The sequence below is a fragment of the Macaca thibetana genome, chromosome 8, assembly GCF_024542745.1.
Source record: "Macaca thibetana thibetana isolate TM-01 chromosome 8, ASM2454274v1, whole genome shotgun sequence".
NCBI classification, from domain to species: Eukaryota; Metazoa; Chordata; class Mammalia; order Primates; family Cercopithecidae; genus Macaca; species Macaca thibetana.
The window spans coordinates 74,546,794-74,563,927 of NC_065585.1; the positions used below are offsets into that span (position 1 = coordinate 74,546,794).

At 39.2% G+C, this 17,134-nt stretch overlaps 1 protein-coding gene across 17 annotated transcripts in view; it reads left to right on the top strand.

The window, feature by feature from the left end:
• The window catches only part of NCOA2 (nuclear receptor coactivator 2), a 297,264-nt gene that overhangs the window by 218,763 nt on the left and 61,367 nt on the right, over window positions 1-17,134 (top strand). For all 17 annotated transcript variants that reach the window (XM_050801549.1, XM_050801540.1, XM_050801542.1 and 14 more), the window contains 2 exons: window positions 11,861-11,964; window positions 16,342-16,519. In XM_050801549.1, coding sequence (XP_050657506.1) covers window positions 11,861-11,964; window positions 16,342-16,519 — 282 coding nt within the window. The remainder of the gene's footprint in view (window positions 1-11,860; window positions 11,965-16,341; window positions 16,520-17,134) is intronic.

Below are 17,134 nucleotides of genomic sequence, written 5' to 3' on the forward strand. Positions count from 1 at the left end.
TTATAAGGACTGGGACCATTCTGAGATTAGCTGGTCAGGGGAGGAGGATGGGGAGGGAGAACATACATTTTGTATGTAAAAATGTAAATTCAAAATTAAAGCTATTTCAAGCATTTGAATAGAATCTGTTTCTATATGATATGGATATTATTCCTTATGTAGTTTTCCCCACAGAAGTTCTGTTATGAAGAACATAGACCTTCTAACAGAAAGTCCCCGGATTGTGAACTTAGACCCAGGATTGTAAACTTTTTACACCATCCTTTCTTGACATCCTGGAGGATAAATCTGGGCTCCTTTCCCCAAGATGGGTTTCTCTGGAGGGGGGGAGGAGGGGGGGAGAGAGAGAGAGAGAGAGAGTGTGAGTGTGTATGTGTGTGTGTGTGTGTGTGTGTGTGTGTGTGTGTGTGTGTGTTTAGGTTTATGATTTGTATGTGTTTTCATTGTTAGGTGGCTGCATTCCTATACATAGTTTCTAACAGGTTAAAAAAATCCTGTGAACCAGGCAGAAAATAAACATACATGTAGAAAAGGACAAATGACACAACAAATAATGGCAGTTGGAGAATCACAAGAAATGGTAAATGTGCCTGTAGTAATTGTTCAAATGGCCAAAAAAGTACTTGAAACTAGACAGACCTATTCTCATATACCCTCTTATTTTCCTCTGTAAGTGTTCACTTAGGAATTACCTAGTTTTTGTCTTAGCAATCAGCTTTCCAGAGTTGATTTGACTGAAGCAAATTCTTGGCTACTAGAGATCTTTGCCTGTGGGAGATTTGGGTGGTGTCAGATTGTAAGCTTTTCTGGAGCCTGCCTCTGGAGTTGTTCCACCTCCACTCCACCCCACCACGTGCCCCATGACCCTGTCCACAGAGAACTTGCACCCTGGCCACAAGCAACCTGCACTCACCTTACAGTTACTTCCTTTGTTCACATTGTCTTTCTTGTTTTGCTCCCTGGAGTCTGCTGTCCCCTCGGCCCCATTCTCCCTGTGCCTTCATTGCTTGGCCAGAGCCATGTGCTGCATATATTTATGCAGAGTTCTCCCATTGTTATCACTGCTTTGCTTTCTCTGCTGCAATATGATTTAGCATAATATTTTAGGCTCTAAATTGGATGATTCTGTGTTCTATTATCAGCTTTTTGCATTAGGTACTTTAAATTGGGAACACCTGCTTTTTGAAAAGCACACTAGTGAGGTTCTCCCATGATTGCTCAAGCAAATGCTAGAATGAGAAAACTGGGAGTAGATGGTAGTAAGCAAAATGAAACCGGGAATTTCAACCTCTCTATGATATTGTTAGAATCACAGTGGGGGAAAGGAGAAGAGTCTACATATGATGAGTTGTAGCAGTCTCTTTAGAATGACATCAGGTCCTGTGTCTGTAAAGAGAAACTGGAAGGAAAAGATAACCAGATGGGAGAAAAACACAAGGAGAGAAATGCAAGCAGGTCTGAGAAGTGGAACAGAAAATGAAACAGGGAGCAAGATGTCAGTGAAAAGGAAGTGAGGAGCAGGGAGGATTCCTAGGCATGGGAGATTTGGCCCCAGAAGACATATGAAGGTCAGGTACTAGGATGGTTTTCAGTCCTTTCAATGCCTTGAGAAACACCCCTCCAGATAGCCACCATTAAGGTGAAACAGAGGCCTGGGAGTGAAGCCTTGCAAGCTTCATGGAAATGAGGGTTGGTGGCAGAGCCAGAAAGAAGAGATAGCAGGAAGTAACCAGCCCCCCTTCCTTTCCTTCATCCTTACCTCTGTCTTTCCCTACATGTTTATTAGCCATCTTTAGGGCATTCAGGTTTATTTTAGTCAATGTATATTCAAAGTTGAATAAGACAGGAAGAACCTTGGCAGCCTCTCCAGGGATTTTAGCCCTTCGGCCAATCCCACTTTATAAAGCGCTGCTTTATAGGTGGCTTTCCTCTATCAGCTGTTAACCTTATCCTTAGAATCCAAGGCTTCTCTCAGCACTCTGCCTGAGAGATACAAGAAACCTGACGGAGTGCTCTTTTATCCTGGCTCCCCAGGCAAATGTGACAATTTGTACAACCTCTACTTGGGTAAGTTTATTTTCTTAAGAGCTGTGAGTGGCTGGGAAAATCCCAAGGACTGAAAAAAATGTCTGTTACCCAAATCACTTCTTTTGTGAAGTAGGTTGTAACTTCCTAGATGAGAATCTGGACTAGTAAAGTAGGCTGGTTGGGGTTTTTAAACTTCATATCTTGGTGTAGAGAAGGCCTTGGCGACTTGTCTTCCAAATCCTCCTCTCATTGGCCTGACCACCTGAGATGTTATTCTTAATGCCCTTAACAAATATGGTCTGACCTTTTTTCTCATCCCATCTCTACCTAATACTTTGACTCCAAAAATAAAAAATCAGAGTCTTAAAATGAACCTCCACTATGCTAGGTATATGGTAAAGCTCTTCAAAACAGATACCTCGAAAGAGATATTTGTGAGATTTCAGCCGTGGCTAAATGGAATTTAATTTTAGCTCCAGCTGTGAAACTGTATTTACAGCTGTGAATACTGTGTTCAGTATTAACACAACATCATTGAGCACCCACTATGTGCCAAGCAGCAAATAAAAAGTCATTTCTTACAGCCAAGGAGTTAGCAATGCAGTGAAAAGGGACAGACATGAAAACAGATCATTTCAAAAGGGTGAGGGTTCAGAACGTGAAGATGGGGATGGGCATAGGGCATCATAGAAGCACAGCAGCAGGGGCCTAACTTCGTCAACATGAGTTTTCTGGAGCCATGGTGGCATCTTCCAAGAGAAGGGGTGGAAGGGCATCTGTGCCAATGGAACAATCTGAGAGAATGCTCAAAATCTTGAAAGAATATGATGCATGTGGGGAGATAGATACTAAATATTGCTATGGTGTATTAGCTAGGAATAATGGGAGATGAGGTTTACTGCGCTGATAAACAGAATTGTGATTTAGGAGATTTAAAAAGTTGTACAACTAAGACCAAAGTCTTAGAATTTTAGAGACAACTTTTTAATATGATTTTCATATTTTAACCTATTTATCAGAAACTTTATTAAGTACTCCTACAGTGTAACTTTGTTGGCCTTGCTTTTGAGTTGACATTCATATCTGGAAGAAATAAAACATTTTTATAATTTGGTCTTTAGACAGGCTTACTCATAATCTTCTGAATAAGTGATGACTTCGAGCCTCACCTCACTTCTCATTTCTTTCACACCCATTGATGTTTTTTCCTTCTTTCATCTAATCTCAATTTCACCTTTCAGCTTTCTAAGCAAATTATGATTCCTTTATTTCCTTGTTCAGGTAACTCCCAAAACTTTAGTGAGTGGAGCCCAATAAATTAGAATTTACTCTGAAATAGCAGTTTTTATATTTTATTTTGCCCTCACCTCTCAGTACTCCATTGCTGTGGAAGATACAAGTAGAGATGCACCATTATCCTATCAGGGAATGAATGAATGCTGCCATAATAAATGTAATATGTATAATATTTAATACTTGTTGGCTTTCAGTTCACTAACTTGAAGCACTTCCTGAAGCCATGTTTCCATGGGTTGTTTCAGTGTCTACATTCTTTACTGTGTGCTTAAGTATTTTTTTCCTTCTGCAGTTGATCTTTAAATTTAAGCTCCTATAGGACATGAACTGTGACGTGCAGGAATTTGGATTATATAAAAGGAAGATTTTGGACAAATTGTTACTTGTGAACATAGGTTGTGAAAGATTTTCCACTGCCCATTTTACCTATCAGTAAATTCAATACTCATAGGTACTATATGAAGTGGGCTATTAAATAGTAATATATATATGAGCAATAGCAGAGGGAATGATGGTGAATTCCTATGAACAAAAGCATTTTCTAGCCAGTTATACTCAAAGTCTATTCTGTTTGCTGTAGTACATTAATTTTAAAAGTAGGCCTATGTATTTCAAACTTGGGACATGATTTTTGGTTCTACTTAAGTAGTCATGCCTTATACCATTGATGAAAATGAAACCAAGTATGTTGCTTTCTCTAAAGCAGAGAGTAAGAGGGGTTTGCTGGGTGAAGATGGCCTTCAGATTGGTTAATTTTGCTATTTCTTCATGCTGAAGGGAAATCATGATGTTAAGAAGAAGCTCCATGTCAGAAAAAGAGGGAGGCAACTTGAGGCTTAGGTTCCTCCCACTACTAAAGAAAGTGCAGCTGTGCGCTTTTAATATGCACGGCAGGAGACTTCAGCAGCTTGATGATATATAGTGCATTAATGTTGAAAAGATAAACACATTTGGAGAGCACAGGAAGGGCCTTGTGTTTTTATGTTAGCAGAATGCTTCCTAATGAATAAGAATGTGCTGCTGGCTTCACAAAGCCATATGGCAGCTTTTCTAATTTTAGTTGGGTGCAGATGCATAATTCTCTCATTTTACCTTCTAGAACCTTTGAGATGCTACATAACTTTTCCTGTAATATTTCATCTATAGTGCTTGGTCAGAAACTACCCATCATTGTTTCAGTGACTTCTTTGCTCTGCGTAGGTCTCACTGCTGCTGGCTTTGACGATCACTTCACCTGAAACATCCAGTTTCTTAATGCAGGAAAAGATAGAAATCATGGATGTTTTCCCATTAGAATCTTCAAACCAAATTTGTTGTGGAGGTAATTAGACTTGTGTTTGACATCAGTCTACTGAAAAATTCGTAGATTTCTAGGTGAGTGATTTTACTCACTTTGAAGCAGAGGAATTAATTATAAAACCTACACAAAGTATCAGATTCCATTTTAGTCAAAGATTCTAATTCTGTCTAATTTAAATAATACAGCTTCTGTAAAAACAACTGTCCTCAGGCTTGACCAAACAGAAAGATAACCTAAATTCTTAATTGTCTTTACACTTCAGGGTTCCCTAAACATGGGCAGTCTTAAAATGTCTCTGTATCTGTGTACATACCCTGTGGATTATCTCTCAGTAGATTCATTATTACAGAGTGAGTGACATCTGTTTGGATTCTGACTTTTTAAAGATAGACTAATTTCTACACGTTTTCTACAGCCTCTTCAGATGATCCCCAAAAAAGGAAAAAGCAAGAGTATCAACTTCTACCATAACGACAGTGTCACCCTGTCCCTATAATGGGAGACATTTAGCAGCATTTAGGTTTCTAAGTAATCAGTGATGGTTGCCACTGCGGCTGCTGGAGTTAAAACAATTATGTGGCTGTCCCTTGAGCATGACTGCCACCCCGGTGAAGGGTTAGAACTCTGTTCTGGTAATGCTTTGTGGAAAGACTCTCTGAATTCGTAATCTCAGTTCAGTTGCCTAATAAAAAATTGATTAAGAGTACCTAATACTATGAGATTAAATAAGCAACCAATATTAATAAATGATACTTCAGAAGATTATGTAAAGGCCTTTTTTTAAACATCACTTGATAATTTAAAAATATTTAAATGTACTTTTTAAAAACTAAATTAAGTTTTTGCTAGGATCAGTTTCTAATTTATTGTTGTTCTCACCAGAAGACTGGAATTTTACTTTCAAGTTTTGCCTGGAGCTGAGCACGGTGGCATTTGCCAATAATCTCAGCTACTTGAGGCTGAGTCAGGAGGATTGCTTAAGCCCAAGAGTTCAAGGCTGTAGTGTGCTATGATCACACCTGTGAATAGCCACTGCACTCCAGCCTGATAACATAGTGGGACGCTGGCTCTAAAAATAAACAAATAAATAACAAATTTATGCCTATACATGCCAATGAGCAATTTAACACAGCTGCTTCAAAAACTAAATATTTTTTTCCTTGTATTTTCAAATCACTTATATTTCTAGGATGAAATTCTTTCCCTGTTCACCTTTTCTTTTGTTCTAAGAGAAAGCATGAATAATAATCACTTATAAAAAAACATATGGAATATAATATTAATGATTTTTCCCCAGTTTGTGGTATGACTCATCTTAACATGGTCCCTGAAGAGATGGGGTTTTGTTCTTTGCTTTGAAAGTGGAAATCTAATTAATTGGTATTGGATTTCTGGAGCGCGGGCAAATGGAGAAGGGGATCGTGAGGGATTGCTCTTCAAGCAGCCACCCAGGAGGAAAAGGCGAGTCAGAAAAAGATTACAGAGGCATCCTTGGATGATCTCTCCAATCAGAGTTTTGCATTTGTAAAACTGGGCGCTATTAAAAAGATCATAGCTACTTCCTGCTGATCAGGTCTAAAAAGATCAGAGCCATTTCATGATTTTTTTTTTTTAAGTCTTTTGGGAGTGAGGAAGACAAGGACAGAATTATTATTTTCATTGTTACTTTATTAGGTCGTGTTCTTTATCTAAAAAGGATAACTTTGGGGACTGGGCATGGTAGTTCATGCCTGTAATCCCAGCACTTTGGGAGACCGAGGCGAGAGGATTGCTTGAGCCCAGGAGTTCAAGACCAGCCTGGGCAACAGAGTGAAACCCTGTCTCTACAAAAAAGAAAAAAAAAATTTAATACAATAAAAAGAATAACTTTAATGGTAAAAGCGTAGCAGGAAGAAATAATGAAGTCAGGGCTTAGAAGAAATCTTCTAGTAGTCTCTGAAAATTTGATTTTATCATCTCTTTCTCTGATTTAAAAAGAGTTCCATCTGTAATAATGAGATTTCATAAGGTTTTGATCATATGAAACTCTGAGATGAGCTTTCTACTGTTTAGTTTACTGAAGGATATTTTTGTAACAATATATTTTTATGGTTAATGGATGCAAAATATAGAAAAGTAAATATAGTTTGTGACCGCTGAGAAAACTGCCTTATTTAAAAATATTAAATAGTGTGTTTTAGTATAGTAATGCTGTACTTACAGGAGTATAAATATCGAAGGATTTAAGCTTATTTATATCTGGTACGTAAAAATAGCATACTCGTTACTGAAATGCTCTGTCAAGATACCAGTATATGTCCGGTTAACATAATAGTATCTCTCTAAAGAGTCCTTTTCTTTTTCCTCCTCCCTTCCTCCCTTCTTTTTCCTCCTCCTGTATAATTTCAAGGCTCAACTGAACATTCAACAGAGGTAGTAATTACTTCATGAAAAGTACCCAAATAACATAAATTTAGGACCAGTTTAATTTAGATTCCAATTACATTGGTAAAGCCATATTTCTGAGTGTTTTCTATCACTTCATATTATTGATTTTTTCTTTTTAATATTGAGAAATGGTCAAAGCACAAATTCAATACAGAATTAAAGAACAGATGACAAATTAGCTAGAAAATAGATGTTTCATTCTTGCAAGGGTAAGAGTAAGAAGCTCTGAATTCTTTACCCTTTTTTCTTTTATTTCCTTACTTTATGAGGAATAAAAATTTCCCATTCTCTTAATATATGTAAATAGCATTTGTGTAAATATTGCAACACTTTTTAAAACATTTCTTGCAAGTAACCTACAGACTCATTTGGAATTTTCTTTCAAATCACAATTTCCGCTAATATACATTTAGGCTGATCTTGTGAACACCTTTGTTGTTTTATTTTCTGTCTGAGATTGCTAGAGTTCCAGCTTAGATCAACGTTTCGCCAGTGTTCCTTACCATGGGCTTTCAAGCCAGGCTGAAATTTTGTAGTGGCCCGATGCCAGCCACACATCCGTCCCCACCTGTTTTCTTGCTGTCCACTTGCATATCCTGCAGAATCCAATTCGGTTACAACATATGTGAAATACTTTCAGCTATGTCCAGCCATTTCCATCCCTTTTTGAACCGAGGGCTTGCCGTTTAGCCCTATGTTGTCTTCATTTGGTTGGGTTGTAATAGTTTTGCCCTCCTAGATAGAGGGTGAGCCCTCAGCGGACGAGGATTTTTCACTTTGCTTCCCCTGCATAGACAGTGCGGGCCACAGACCAGACACACAGACATAGGCTACTCTGCCCATCCCAGTGTCACTATTCTATTCCCTCATGTGGGCTCACATAGGCCACTCATTCTCCATTACCGCTGTTAGTTGCTGCTTTCTTCCTCTTAAATATTTATCAGTTGAATATTTTAAAGAATAAAACAGCATGTTTCGCATTTATAAATAATGTTTCAGGGTAATAATTATTTTTATCCAGGCTTTCCTCCAGTTGTTCCTCAAACACATGTTTTGTGAGATCTAAATCATCTCCCAATTTAAATCGTAGGCCCTTGCCCCAAATTATATCTGATCTATAAATTCCTAAAAATAAAATTCTGTACAGATTTGATCCTGATTCTACATAACCTTTGACAAAAGTCTAAAATTCTTTGCCTGAGCATGTTGCTAGAATTTAGAATACCCAGGCACGAAGACTTACCAGTGTTGAGGAACCTGCCTGATTGAGTTATCTAAGTGTAAGGTTTTTGTATCACACGGAATGTTGATGGCTGAATTTAGATCCTCAGAAAGATAATCATACCCTGATACCATAAACATCTCACAAGGCATACTTATTGTCTTGAAAAGGCCTAGAATTTGGTTACTATCACAAACATCATTATTTTGTATTTATTTTGCCCAAAAATGCAGCATTAGTATCGATACCATAGAAAACAATAATTCATTACTATTGTGCTATCAGAATCTCATATGCCAAATAGCCTGATGTTTTCTAGTGATCAGCGATAGGCGCAAGGTTGCCTTTGTGATTGGCAGCTGTTGTTTCCTCTCCCTCTCTCCCCCAACATTAACCTAAACTAAATTCATTCTTAAAAATAATAAAACAGTGGAATAATAGGACTTGAGATCCTGAGAGAATATGAGATGCCTTGAAACTTCTTGACTATAGCAAGATAAGGTTGTTATTTAAGACCAATTTTTAGGAAACCCTTTCCCATATTACTTGACCCTGTCCGCCCATTCTATCCTCCTCCTCTACCCTGGAGGCCCAGTGAGGCAAAAGGGGAAAATTACTTTCTTTTTCCACACACCTCGATCCCACTTGCTCCCATGCTTCTGGGAGGAAGTGCTGGTGGTGGGTCTAGCCTCTCAGTCAGCCCCCACAGATGCAGTGAAAACCTAGTCCAAAATCGGGATGGTGCTATTGAGGATCCAGACACAGTTCAAAAAGCTTACCTTCAAGTGGGGTAGCCTACTCTTTTGTGCACTGTGTGTTTCACACTGTAGGAGGCAGGAGAATGGGGATATCCTCCTAGGAAGATGTATCAGAATCTCAGCGAAGCAGACCTTTCAAGCTGGCTGTGTGTTCCCACTGCATATTCTGATAGACCCCCCTCCAGGGCGGTTGTCTTCTCATGTTTACCATTGCATTTTGAGAATCACTGCTGCTACTGAAAGATGGGAGAATGTGACCCCTGATGGGATAATGTGACCCCTGTGAATAGTTAGGTGAAGGAAAGGCTGCAGATCACTCAGTCTGTGGTATGTCAGCACATTGCTCCTGTACGTGGACTGCCGCAACACTGAAGACAAGAAATAAATGCAGTAGGACCACACAAATTATGACATCTTTTATATGGGCCTTGAGATTTAGTATTCATGAAACATAGGGATCCTTAGGTCTGAGGCACATTGGGGCCTCTACAACAAGGACTGTTAAGAGAGTTACACATCCTGTCCACATCCAAGAAGACCCCACAGAGTGTGGTGTGGATGGTGGTGCTCAAGGAAAATCCAGCATAGCTCCCATAGCAAGATGGCCCTTGAAAATTAGATGAAGCAGCAGGTAGCAGTGCAAATCCTATTCCTGAAATGGTGGGTAGAAAAGTGAGGAGATCTTGTAAAGAAATCAACATCCTTACAGAGCGAACCGCCAACAAAATTAAAAAGTATGCCCTAAAAAGTATGCCCCAGTGCACATTTATTTTACTGTGAGTCTATTTGGCAATGAAAAAGATTCCAGGAAAAGGGGATGGGGGCAGTCACATGCAATAACTGGCTGAACAAATCCTGTGGCTGGAGACCCTGAGGTATTTCCCGCCTCAGAAGGGACTGACTGAGGAATTGGGATGAGACGAAGCCTGCAGACAGAACAAATGTACAGCACCCCGCAGTGAGGAGCTTGGAAAGGCAGCAAAGCCAGAAACGAAGCAAGGACTGACAGATCCGCCAATACTGAGTTATGAAGGCTACCAGACAAGTCATATCTCTATTTATAGGCAGTCACAATTTTTTCGATCTAAGGAGGTGAATCAGGAATATATTAGAGAGTTGATAAAGCAGATACAGTCTGCTTATGATAAGCTCTGCAAAGAAATTACTACGTATGGAACTCAAGGAAGAACTAATCAATACAGATATGCTAGTATTATGATACATTTGAAAACTTCTTTGTATTTTTAAAGAGTGTTTCAGCCGGGCGCGGTGGCTCAAGCCTGTAATCCTAGCACTTTGGGAGGCCGAGACGGGCGGATCACGAGGTCAGGAGATCGAGACCATCCTGGCTAACACGGTGAAACCCCGTCTCTACTAAAAAATACAAAAAACTAGCCGGGCGAGGTGGCGGGCGCCTGTAGTCCCACTACTCGGGAGGCTGAGGCAGGAGAATGGCGTAAACCCGGGAGGCGGAGCTTGCAGTGAGCTGAGATCTGGCCACAGCACTCCAGCCTGGGCGACAGAGCGAGACTCCGTCTGAAAAAAAAAAAGAGTGTTTCACGTATCATCCCATTTACTTTAGCTTGGTCCCTGATATACAGAAGACAGGTAAGTTTAAGCAGCTTGCTTGGAGTCATACCTCTCAGTGGCTGAGTTTGAGCTTGAACTGCACAGGTCATCTTCCCCTTCCATTGATAACATGCTCTGTGGAAGCTTTGTCGTGGGAATGGCAAGATTGGGAGGACCCACATAATTCCTATTTGTTTTCTAGGTTCTCAGCCATAAATTAGGCTTTATAGATTTTCAACATATTGCATAAAATATTTTTGACAAAAAAATTATTAAGGTTCTGAAAGCAGGTTAATTCTAAGTGCTAAATTGATTTACAGTTTTCTATTTCTACATTTAATTACAATGATAACATGCAGTATAAACAAGGATATAATTTATTCAGGTACAAATAATTGTCACGTTTTGTATTGTTTTCTAGCAAGTTGTTGATATGTATATGTTATGCTTTAAACTTTTTTTGGTGTTCTTGAAATAACTACACATATGTTGATAAGTGTGCATCTTTTTCTTCTGTGAGCTTTTTCACAAAACGTTCTCATTCTATGATGGAATGTCTTCTGGGGCCTTCCTGTGTTCATGAGCCTGAAATTTGCCTTGCATGTTTCCATCCAGGAGCACACACTACGTGCCTCTTTGCTAGATCAAAGGGCAGCCATTGAAATTCCCCAAGTCCCTGGTAGAGTGCTTCTAACCTCTTAGATGGAGAAGCACTGGGACCAAATCTTCCTGGCCACTTTAAATGGGAATGTAAGCAGAAGTGGAACAGTAAAAGAGTCCAGGCAGACATTGCAGAGTGTCCCATGGGGGCAGCCATAGCAGTTTATGACTCCTTGTTACTTCTTCAAATGTGTGCAAATCTATCTCTGATTATGCTACTGAATTCTGAACAACAGACCTTCCTTTATCCTAGTTTGGGGAATCTCCTGAGTAGAAGCTAATTGTGCCATAGAATATAGCAGTTTCATAATCTAGAAAAAAAAATGCCTGTCGGGGACTGTCAGGAAACCTCAAAACTCATTTTCTGAGCAGCCTGAAAGGGGATCCGAGCCACAGGTTCTAGAGGTGAAAAGTTAATGTTCTGGCTTCTGCTTCTAGTGGTGTCTCCCATTTAGGGGCAACAGGGATGTACTCTAACTCTTTTGTAGCTGCATCTGATCCCACTAGAGATTTTTAAAAATCATCACAATAAAAACATTTCTGTGTCACTCTGTCCTTGATATAGCACTGCCATTTAATTCACACTTATGTTTATTGCAGAGAAAGCAGCAGCTGCCAACATAGATGAAGTGCAGAAGTCAGATGTATCCTCTACAGGGCAGGGTGTCATCGACAAGGATGCGCTGGGGCCTATGATGCTTGAGGTAGCACATCTTCATTTTAGTACTGTATTCTAAAATCTTGTTGATCTTCACATTATTACATTTAATTTCAGGTGAATATAATTTAAGGAGAATCCACACTAGTACTAGTACTAGTACTATGTACCTCTTGAGCTTGCTGATATGGCTCTGTGTCTCTACGTATATTTTGGCTCCTGCTGCCAGTAAATGTGTGTTTAAAATTAGCATAGAATTAAATAAACTAGATTACAGTAGACATTGACAAGTTGTAATTGCCAGTTGAGCATTTATTTGGGAAACTATTCACAAGTCCTACTAAATTCTGTGTTGTATTTTAGCTTGAAATGTTCTCAAAATTCTTAAATTTTGTGTATGCCATGTACAAATGCCTATACGTACAGGTTAAAATATGAGGACCAAGGAGGAGCTTTGTGCTTCCTACTTATGCTGTTTCAAACTAGCTTATTTATCTCATAAGGAAGAAAAGTGAAATAATAGGCAAAAGGAACTTTGAAGAGAAGCATAAGGTTGGTCTTCACTACTTGTTCTTTATTAAGGAAGCTTTATGACCAGCTAATGTCTAGAATTTGTAAAGTACAGTTTTTCTATTTTATTAACTAGTACTAAAAGCCAAGTGCTTTGCTGTACCTTTTCCAAAATTAAAATTCAAGATGTAGGTTATGGTAAGATGAGAAAAAAAAATGTCAGTGAATATATAACAAGAAACAGAGGAACCCTGAGACATAAATTATGTCAGTTCTCAGGATAATTTGCTCGGCTGATGATATGATGAGGTTGAAAAGACTGCATGGCCGGAAGCTTTGCAGCACTGCCAGTGTAGAATCAGCTAGCTTGCTGCAGCAGCCAACAATTCTGATTTTTAAAACAAAGATAACCAATAGTCCCCCTTATCTCTTTTTTTCAGTTGATGTTTAAAGGGATTTTTAAGAAAATCTAATTCTGTGAAAATCTACCATAAAATTGGGGGCAAGGCAGAAGGGGGCACACAATAAAGACTTCAAGATCGTCTGACCCAGACTTTGTATTTAGAAATGACAAACTTCATTTCCTGGGGCTGAACCTGCTGGCCAAAAGGCTTTAAATGTCCCAGTGTTGGCCCTTTGCTTATCTCCTCTTGAATCACTGGCTTGAAAACATTCAGCCTCACCTTCCAGGAGAAAAGCAAAAACACACTTAACCCAATTTTCTATAGTCAACAAGGCAATGGAAGGCCAGAGAGTGCTACTTCTCTCTGGGTTCTTAGAAGCAGATTATGAGAACTATAACTAGGTGGACCATTTAGAGTTCAAGAAAGTGGATAATTTCCTTTGGAAAAATGTTTGAATTATAAATTAAAAACTGATTTGAAAATTATGTTAACTAAATTATTACAATTGGGAAATTTCCCTATACCTGTGTTTATTCATCGTATCTTGGGGTAGGGGGAATATTAGAGTGGAAACTCCTGGGAAGACTTTTGAGACTTCTAAATAGAAATGCTGGGAGTAACCGGAGCTGGGACTCAAGCCCTTTGAGTTCATCAATTGTAGAAATCAGACTGCTAGATTTCAGTAGACCTGATGTCATAAAATCAAACCAACATTTTTGTCGTTCAAAATAGTCTTCTGAGAATTTAGTACATTGATCAAGAACCTGTGTAGCAGGACTTGAGTGTTAAATGTGTTAGAGAGGTTATTCTTAAATCTGGTGACTTACGGTTTGAATTTAAATTTTTATCCCTGTTTATGTGCAATCACTTGAACAGAGAGAACATGTTCTCATGGAGCTGTTCCTAGGCATAGATGCACACTCATGCTTACATCATAGCATAGTGGTTGCTAGGCAGCACAACCAAATGTCAGCTTTTTTCATCAGAGCATATCATAGTGAGCCTTAAAAAAAACACCGCTTTATGAGATGAAACAATTTCATCTTCCAGTTTTATTATGCCTCAAATCAGTCTTTTTACTGTGGTATAAGCAGTAGGAAGCAACATGTACTTTTAAAAATGAACCATAGGTAATATGATTATGAAAATCCCTATCAAAGGGTATATCCAAATCAGTGAGCTGAAAAGGGACACTGGGCATATAACTTATCACCTAACCTCCTGAGTGCACACACTTGCACACAGTTCTCAAGGTTAGTACCATGTATTATGAAAGGCTGTTTATTTACACGTAGTCTTGCTTTGTCCTGCATGTGGTTCATACCATTGAGAAAACCTGATAGAATGTGTTAAGAAAAACTTAAAAACCAAATGGGTGAACCTTTCTTTAGTGCCTTATGGTCAGTTCTAATTTGAGAGAGCACTTAGTTTTGTGATTAAAATAGAATTAAAGATGAAATATATTCAAAGATAGCTCATAAAATAGGAGCCTGTTTAATAGTAACTTAAGGATAAAACAAACTAGGGAAAAAGTAAACACTTTAGGCCCCATCCACCAAATTCATTGTTGTATGTGTATATATACATAGGACATTCATCTTAAAAATAGTAATAAACATGCTGGGTATAGTGGCTCATGCCTATAATCCCAGCACTTTGGGATTACAGAGTGGTGGGAGGATCACTTGAGGCCGAGAGTTTGACACCAGCCTGGGCAACACAGTGAGTTCCTTTCTCTACAGAAAATTTAAAAAGCCTGGTGCACTGACTCATGCCTGTAATTTCACCCCTTTAAGAGGCTGAGACAAGGAGAATCACTTGGACCCAGGAGTTCAAGACCAACTTGGGCAACATGGGGAGACTCCATCATTACAAAAATAAAAAAATTAGTCAAGTGTGATGGTACATGCCTGTGGTTCCAGCTACTTGGTAGGCTGAGGTGGGAGGATCCCTTGGGCCCAGGAGGTGAAGGCTGCAGTGAGCCGTGATCATGCCACTGCACCCCAGCCTAGGCAACAGAGTGAGACCCTGTCTCAAAAAATAAAAAATATCTGGGTGTGGTGGTGCATACCTGTGATCCTAGCTACTCAGGAGGCTGAGGTGGGAGGATAGCTTGAGCCCAGGAGTTCAAGGCTGCAGTGAGCTGTGATCGTGCCACTGCACACCAGGCTGGGCGCAGAGCAAGACCTTATCTCCAAAAAAGAGAAAATTGTAATAAACATGTATCATAAAGAAACTGAGCAGCCTAAACTGACTAGACCCCATGGCCGTGGTCCCAGGTATGATGAATCAACGTAAAGCTTTCAGTCCTTATCATTCACCTGACCCATAAAAACAGCTTTGATAAGCAAGGATCAAAAAAAGAAAAATGCGGTAATGTAACCAGGAGAAACTCACTAAACCCCCTACATTTCCATCACCAAGGTGAACATGATGGGAAATGGATTAGGGGTGAATGAATATTAGAGTAGAGGACTGTACTGAATGGTCATCAAAGCATGAGCTTTGGAATCAGATCCTCCTGGATTCACATTCAAGCTCTACTACCACTGACTAGTTCTGAGACGTTAACCTCTTTGAGCCTTAGTTTCCTCCTCTATAAATAGGCAAAGATAAAACATTCCTTCCAGGAGGTACGTGTAAGGCACAGTGAACATGTCCACATCCACTATTATTATCTCAACTTCCTGAAATGATCCTAGATTTTTTAGCTCCTTCCCTCACCTCCATTGGGATGACAACAAAAAGTGAAGCTGTGAACTCATTACCGGAAGCTTGCTACTGTTACTTAGGTAATTTAGGAACCTGCTTCTTAATCTGGAGAACAAGTAACATAGAATAATTTGGCATAATTAGTGCCCTTCTAAGGGCAGGGCAATGCTGAGGTCCCCATGAAGGTGAGTTTGCCACATCAGAGACACTTCGGAGACCCTTTCCCATATATACCAAGTAATAAAGGATTGATGTTTCTTTAAAGGTCTGAAATTATCTGTGATGTTTTTCATATAATCCGTGACAGCTAGGTGGTAAAATTTGGGAAGGTTTTCCTGGTAATTATCCTTAAACTGGGGAAAAAAATGTTAATGACTCCTTTCTCTCATTGTATAACATGAAAAACTGTAGATAAAAATTACCATGCATTAGGTTGGTGACATAAAAGTTGTTCTTGGCCTGGTGGAGTATGTCAATCTCATTTTGAAAATACAGATGAATGCCTGTACACTTTTACTTCACAGTAATTATCTCCTGATAAATTAATGGAGTTAGTGTTGGTCATTTAGTTTGTGACAAGAAACCCTAATCTAGGCTCTCTCCTACTTAGTAAGATGGAATAATTTCTGTTTCACCAAGAGAAAATGTGTTAATTGTTCCTGAAAACTGGGAGAGAGCTGAGAAAGATCTCTTTTCTATCCATGTGTGAATTGTTTTTCCCTTAAAGGGATCATTCCCTTCTTAACAATTGCTGTGATGTTATGTTGCATCCTAACAGTTTGTACTTTGTCCCCTAGGCCCTTGATGGGTTCTTCTTTGTAGTGAACCTGGAAGGCAACGTTGTGTTTGTGTCAGAGAATGTGACACAGTATCTAAGGTATAACCAAGAAGAGCTGATGAACAAAAGTGTATATAGCATCTTGCATGTTGGGGACCACACGGAATTTGTCAAAAACCTGCTGCCAAAGTCTATAGGTAAATGACTGTCTGCTGGATCTCCCTCCCTACCTCCCCTCACCTCCACTTGCCCCCGCCTCATACACATGCACATTGTCTTGGTTGAAGTGGATCAAATAAAACTATATTATATCAGATGGGGATGAGAGTGACTGGGTAGTTTTTTACAGATGCTTGTGTGTTTAAGCTTAAAAGTCATGGAAAAGGGGGCATCTTCAGATACTGATCTCAAATGAGTGATCATTTTTGATCCTATATTTAAAGTACTTGAAAATCATTGCTTCTTAGCCAGAAGGCCAAGAAGTGATGATGATGATGATGATTATTTTGCTTGGCAGTAATTATCTCATGATAAATGAACAGAAATTGATTCAGATTCATGAAAATGATTCAGATGGAAAGTACTTATATGGCAACTATTTTCATTAAGATTGTTGTGGTTTTTAAATTATTTTTTATTTTTGTGGGTACATAGTAGGTGTATGTATTTATGGGGTACATGAGGTGTTTTGATACAGACATGCACTGTGAAATAATCACATCATGGAGATGGCGTATCCATCCCCTCGAGCGTCTATCCTTTGTGCTATAATGTAGAGATTGTTTTTTAAGGTGACACATTGCCTCACCCTG